This window comes from Mixophyes fleayi, chromosome 5 (genome assembly GCF_038048845.1).
Source record: "Mixophyes fleayi isolate aMixFle1 chromosome 5, aMixFle1.hap1, whole genome shotgun sequence".
Lineage (NCBI taxonomy): Eukaryota > Metazoa > Chordata > Amphibia > Anura > Limnodynastidae > Mixophyes > Mixophyes fleayi.
This window is the reverse complement of record NC_134406.1, coordinates 74814977-74822164: the sequence shown is the minus strand read 5'-3', so window position 1 is coordinate 74822164 and position 7188 is coordinate 74814977. Positions and strand designations below refer to the sequence as shown.

Genomic DNA, 7188 nt, shown 5'->3' with positions numbered 1-7188 from the left:
TGCCAAACAGGGAGCCCAATGCTCGAATCATTTATCTGGGTGGGGGTTTTAACAGTTTATCATATGAATCAAATAAGGATCATCAGAGTATGAGTTTGCTGGACTCTTTATAGAGAACAAGCATTTAGTCAGGATGTGAATAGATGACAGGGCTAATACCAGTGACCACGAGACAGCTCTGGTCAGATTACGTTCCAGTGATTCAGCAGGTATTAGTGTCACATTAAGTGGGCGGAGTCAAACAGCCGCCACCGCTACGTCATCTCCGCCATGCCTTGCGTCTTGACTCCGCTCCCCCCTCCGCACGGCTCCTGCTTCTTATTCCCGAGGACAGCCTCTTGTCTTTCCAGCGGAAGAGTGGCCGGGACCAAAACCGACAAAGGGGGGTGTCTATGAGCCAAGCCATCCTAATAGCCATACTGAGAGCTGTCACGGTAAAGGAGTAGTACTAGGATGGCAGCGGGGAGAGCCGCCTCCTACTCGTCTCCATCCTCCAGCTTCAATGCTGGCTATGGGAATAGCCACAACGGGGCGGCGGCCAGTGAGGACGAGGATGGACAGAATCTCTGGTCAGTGACTACTGTGCCGCAGTGTGCTCACTGCACAGGGGAACGTAACATCCATGGGCTCCTTCTAAAACATCGCTGCTGTTCATTCATTATCCGGGGCCGAAACCGTTATAACCAGCCTGTGTCATGTTACCCTGCTGATGGGTGGGATTGTTTCTGATTAACTCTTTAGTTGGCCTGATGGGCGGCACATTTTAGTACTAGAGGTGGAGTGAACGAGCACAGGTTTAACCCATTGCTTGCAATCAAAACACAGGTGAAGGGAGCGGGAGGGGCCAGACAGTGGACGGGAGCGCGCTCTACCTGTCAGACAGCGGGCGTGGATGTTATGCGGCCCTACAGCCACCCCCTTATTGACAGGTAGAGCGCGCTCCCGTCATCTGCTGGCAGACTAACCCGGTCCCTGACAGGAGGCGGGAGCGCGCTCCCGTCATCTGCTGGCAGACTAGCCCGGTCCCTGACAGGAGGCGGGAGCGCGCTTTCTCCTTTTATGGTTGGCCTGGAAGGGGGGGGGGGGGGTGTTATACCTATCAGTTGACACGGTTAAATGTGCACGACCATGGTAAGGGTGAGTCGGTCACGTGATGTAGTGACAGATGGGTGTGGTCTGCAATGTTTGTGGGTAGGGAGGTACCTCATGTAGGAGGTCAGTGTGATATCCTAATTTCCACGAGGTGTGTGCCAGGATGCTCTTTTGGCTTATTTACTAACCTTGCAATTTGGTGCAACTTTATAGTAAGCCATAGCCGCCAATCTGACACATTTTTTTTTAATGTTAGACAATGCTGACTACTATTGATTTTGTAAATATTACCATTGCAAATACTAATTATTAGCTTATTTATGGTGCATTGGTTTACTGCAGTGTTTATACTCTAGGGGCACTCAGACTGGTCAAATGCCATTCAGCAGGAATATCTTGAGTCAATAGATGACTTGTATTTCTTAAGGACTTTCCTTAAATCTGGTTGACTGCTGCAACCGAGGCTTTGAATTGAGAATACTTGATGTACAGTGCAATCAAAATGCAGTCTAATAACATCAATTGCAGCTGTCCTTTTTAAAGTGGAATTTAACCTCATACGTTTTAATATGTGGTAGAAGAGGAAGACCAGTACTGTTTTATGTAATGCATCTTCAAATGTCAGAAGAAAAATAATTTGCTCATAATGTGCAGCCATGTTTCTGTGAAAGTCCAGTCCATGTGCCAAATCAAATTACATCTATAAACTGCTGTTGCAAAGCCTGTTACAACAGACTTTTGCCACCTTCATCTGCCACGTAAATTATGAGTGCATACCATTTTTATTGTGTAAACGTATTTAGCTTAGTACCACCCACTTTGATATAGATAATAAAGATAACTGCCAGTTCAAAGACTAACATTATAGAGCTGGATGGTCAGTTTTGTTTGTTTGTGAGCAAATTGGGCTGATGTCACTCTGTGGAGCTAAAAGTATTTGGGTACTTGTGTACTTTACGGACTCATTACCTTATATAGAACTTTTGGTGACGTCCGCTGCTTCTTCCGATTCTTCGGTTGTGTTTTTGCGGCCAAAAACTTGAAATATCTTCTAAAATCACTTCGCAAGGATCATGGTTATTTAGACTAGTGCTCCACATAAACTCGGCCATGTACGACTCGAGGAAATCCCTGTTCGTCCCTCTTCTTTTTTTTGTTTCCCCACTTAGTAACAGATCCCCACATCCTTTCAATCTTCTGTGTTTGCTAGCGTTTCGGCATCCACAAAGTTGAAGGTGTGAATCACGCTTAGATGCTGGAAACCTCTGTTACCGAGAACGGTTTGGGATGAGGACGACAAAACATTCGTTGCTTTCTCTGCCATGAGTCTGTAGAGTACACAAGTACCAAAATCTGACTCTGCTCAAATGTTTTTTTTGTTGTTTTTTTTAAAAAAGGCAAGTCTGACTTGTGATACAGTTGTTTGACCGAATGACTGGATCTGGGTGGTGATCAACCACATGTATGGCCAGATCTGAGACAAAACTGGTCCTTTGTACAGTCAACGACATTCTTTGACATTTCAAGCGGTCTTTCAGAAGCTCCTCTGATTTCCTAAATCCAGTCAACTGTTCAGAAGAGCACTGGTGCTGATGTTGTCTCATGATTCCAACACCGGAAAATGTATTTTTTGCCTTATAGCTGACTTCCAACAGCTCCAGAAATTATTGCATCCACCTTTTTTTTTTTTTTTCTTTTTTTTTTTTTCTTTTTCCGTGCAGCATTGATAATTTCTGTTTGGATGTACTTTAACTGGGTACATCTAACTGTTCCATTTAATCTAATTGTATATTTTGTAAAATCATTACAGTTCTTGTTTGCACATTTGGAGCTGTAGTTATAAGGGGTGGGATCTGTCAGAATTGGTCAGAGAAAATCCTGCCCCAGTGTTTGAACTTCTTGACGGCACATGCCATGCAGTCAACTACACCAGATGCAAGTCGACAGGATTTGAACTCATATTGTCAGTGTAGGAGACTTAGAGGAAAGACCACACTTTAAAGTTTATTAATACATCAAAGAGTGAAATCGTTGGTAAAAAGTTCATATTGTAATAGGTGTTATCTGTTTCTGGACATCCGTATAGCAGTCTCTTGGGTCACCTCCGCTGTGGCCACTCCTGAGGGAAGTTTTCTTTGCTTCAGATGAAGTGTGGTGTAGGAAAGGGGTATCCAGAAATGTCCTCTGGTAAAATAGGTCACTTTAGCACAATTTGGGCTATTGCTATTTGAATCTTTTGTACATATATTTTAACTTTTTTTACGTATTACAAATTGAAGAAGAAAAAAATACTACACTCGGAGGTTTGCCTCTGTCCACTAATTTACCATACAACTCATAAGGGCCTAAATGGGAATGAAAATCAGAAATAACGAGGAAAAACCTCTTGGTAGAAGATTCATAGGAATAACAGATAAGCTTTATTTTCTTAATTACTTTATCACTATCTAATAATTAAACTAAGTACAGTAGATATTGCACTATTAGGGCGAACCCTGTATTTTATATATTTTTTGGTATCATCTGACTGAAGAAGTAGTTAAAAGGTACAGTATAAAATATCAAGCATTGGACACAAAATATCCTATGTTTTCAAACCATGTAAAATATAAACTAGACTTGTATTTAGTTTAATAAAACGCTTAAATTGTTTTCAAAACTGGTTTGAAAACAGGCTTTTAGAGGACATGTTCCCTTTCAAATAAGTGGTTTCCGTTAACTGCATTTGGCCCAAACATACATACTTTCCAATGCAAAACGCTAGCTGTGAGCTTTAGTTTATAAGAATCAACACTACCTGGCCTCCTGCGAAGGTAGTCCTGTTGTTTATGGATCATGGTAGCAGTAGTTTTCTGCCACAGTCTGGAGGACTTCTTTCAGTGTCTTCTGTCAAAGTTCTCTTGTGTATAATTGCGAAACAATTCAAAACCCATCATTTATAAGGTTATTTAAAATGCTACCACTTTCACCGTTGCTCAGAATAATGTTGACATCCGAAAAATGTGCTTGTATCATCATCTATTTATATAGCGCTACTAATTCTACAGCGCTGTACAGAGAACTCACTCACATTAGTCCTGCCCCGTTGGAGCTTACAATCTAAATCCCCTAACATACACACACACATAGACCGAGAGAGACTAAGGGCAATTTAACAGTAGCCAATTGACCTACCAGTATGTTTTTGGAGTGTGGGAGGAAACCGGAGAATGTGGAGGAACCCCACGCAATCATAAGGAGAACATACAATCCCGTACTCTGCAACAGAAGCTGACAAGCAAAGGGCCACGTGCAAGTACCTGTCAGTGTGGCTCAGAGCAGTCGTTTGGCTGTCTAGTGTACCATGTTCTACCATATTAGAATATATGTGGTAACAGAAATTCTTGGTGAATTCTAATACGGTATCCTTGTATTGTACAGGATACATTATTCTCAATGTAATATTCATAGTGTATTGATCTACTGTATGTAATAAACTATGTCATAGTTACTTTGTCCTGTTTGCAATTTGCACATCATAAAGAACAACATACACCATTGTCTGGTTATGTGATTTTATGGTTTCAGAATTTCTCTACTTGCCAACATTTTGGTTCTCTCCTCAGTGGGTAGGATGTGGGAGTTTGCACTGCTCTCGTGAGAATCTGGGCGAACTAGAAATTTGGAAGTTTCCTGGACATTCAAGGAGTGTAGGAAACTATGGTCTTCCTCCATCAGTGTGAGAAGAGCCCACATCATTACTCTGTGTCGTTGGCGAGTCATTGCTCAGCACACTATCAAATTCTCAGTGTGTAGCTTGGCGGTTGCCACCGTTCCCTTCCTCACATCATGACACTTCCCCTGTCATAATTACAGGTGGATATTGCCTCCCACAGGATCAGCTTATTCATCATATGAAGTGCTATTCTGTTGTGAGCTTTCTGATTGGTTGCAGGCGTTTTGTCCATAGCCATGTAAAAACTGGAGAAATGCACATATGTAGATAATTAAGGTCAATTTTCAAACACTATTTTTTTATTTTTTTTATTTTTTTAGCAATGTTGTATTATAAATTTGAGTACGTTTTATTATCTACAAAGAAGAATAAAAAAAAATAACAATATGTAGTCTCCCTGCTTGCCATCTTTATTATATTTACCCTGTTGCTTTTGCTGTATCTTCTCAGGTCCTCTATACTAAGTGAAGTCTCCACACGCTCCCGCTCTAAGCTGCCATCTGGGAAGAATGTGCTGCTTCTTGGTAAGTAAGGCTTTTATGTATTTTGTTTGAATTAATTTGATATATCTCCATAATAAGTTATTTTGTTGAGTGTTCTTAAGGTGAGGGTTGACAAACTTTGAAGTTGAACTGTATTCTCTTTTCTGCTTTTTTAGCCATGACTATGTAAGGCAGTTATTTATTTTCATTGTCCTCTAATGTGTGACACGAAGCTACATTTGTATGCAATGAAGAGAATATATTAGCGCTGTATTATAGTGTATTAAGGGCAATGAAAATAAAGACATCTAACATATGATATAAATATGGGGCTGAAAATCCCAGTAGAACCCCAGAAAGATAAAATCTATTCGGTAAAAGAAGGGGAAGGTAAGTCATTCTTGCTGTAAGAAAGTGTGTGTGTGTTTTTTTTTTTTTTTTTTTTGTTCCAGTAGAGTATTCTACATTTATTAAGAGTAAGAAGTCCTAATTGAATCCCTTTTGATTACACAACGCACACTACTGCCTTAGAAAAGATTCACATTATATGATTAGTGAAATCAAATGTATACACCTGTAATATAGATCTCTCCAGGACCAGGAGTATTGTCATGGAGTACATAGTAAATACTTATCACACCATATGATAGGGTTAAGAAGATCCTAGTCACAAGTGTCTAATATGTGGCTCATAAAAACAGTTCCACATAAAACCATCCAATATTCCAAGTAATACATTTAAAATCATCAAGAGTTAGATTTCTAGGAAAATAAATAAATTCAATATCCAAGATTTCTAGTGCGTTCCAATTGGCCATCCTCTTAAGCTTTGTAGCTGCGATTTGAAGACCTATTTATTTTTAAAGTGTTCTCAGGTGATCTAATGAAGAACCTCCTTAAACTGTAGGTAGAAGTACTTTACTGCTTGTCCGTTTTGTTTATAGAAGAGGAAGGGACTTCAGAGAACTGCTAACTGCTGCTTTTGATGTAAATAAACTCAGTATCTTTGTCAAAAGAACATACAAATAGGTATTATTTTCATACATACTTTCCTGAACACAACACTAATGAAGAAGGGACAATTTTGAGGTTACTGTTCCTTTAATGTCCAAAGACTCTTCTGAACACCCGTTTTTATTATCCCTCCTTTGTGCATATCTTGGCCACAGGAGCTGACAGGAATCCAGAGTTTTGTTTAATTCTCTGACCATAGAATGTTATCACAGAAGTGTGGAGCCAGCACTAACAATAGTACATTCGTGCAAATTTCTGAGAGTAGCACATACAAATCTACAGCCAAGCTGTGGTGTACAAAGTATCACTGTATTACAAATGAGAAGGTATAAAATATTTGTGTACAATTTCACAATGCTCCAGAAAGATCCCACTCTGGTTGTGACTGTAGACAGCCCTTCTCACCCCTTCCAAATCTTCAAAACTACAAACTTTATATGCAAGCACTGTTAAAAGCGCTAAAAAACTCTGTGAAGAGAAACCAAGTTTCCAATTAATGTTGATGCTTCAGCATGAGAGCTTTTATCTGCTTTTAAAAGTTATGTTTTCCTGGTAAAATAAATAAATATGGTTGTCATTGGTGTTTTGCGTGACACCACTCTTTTGTAGGTGCTATGTACTGATCAGTACTGAGAACATTTTTGGATTACTTAAAAAAGCAAAAAAAAAAACAAACTATTACAACTGTGGAGTTGTAGGTATAGAAGCCCGTTGGTTCAGGAGACTGTCTCCTCCATCAGTACCTGCAATTCTCTAGACTAAACAGCAGTTAGGGGTTCAAATCTAAAAGCTCAGTCTAAGATTGTTGCAAGATGATTGACTGGAGTTGCCCTTCTAATATGGATGAGGCTTGATTATTAAATGTGTGTTCGCTAGAGGAGAAAG

At 40.0% G+C, this 7188-nt stretch overlaps 1 protein-coding gene across 2 annotated transcripts in view; it reads left to right on the top strand.

The window, feature by feature from the left end:
- The first annotated feature begins 260 nt into the window (after positions 1-260).
- DYNC1LI1 (dynein cytoplasmic 1 light intermediate chain 1) overlaps positions 261-7188 on the top strand; it is a 33123-nt gene continuing 26195 nt past the window's right edge. Inside the window, exons 1-2 of one of the 2 annotated variants that reach the window (XM_075212387.1) lie at positions 261-569; positions 5258-5331. In XM_075212387.1, coding sequence (XP_075068488.1) covers positions 454-569; positions 5258-5331 — 190 coding nt within the window. In that variant the 5' untranslated portion in view covers positions 261-453. Of the gene's footprint in view, positions 570-1166; positions 1244-5257; positions 5332-7188 lie in introns of those variants that run through there. The other variant, XM_075212388.1, reaches the window with a different exon arrangement.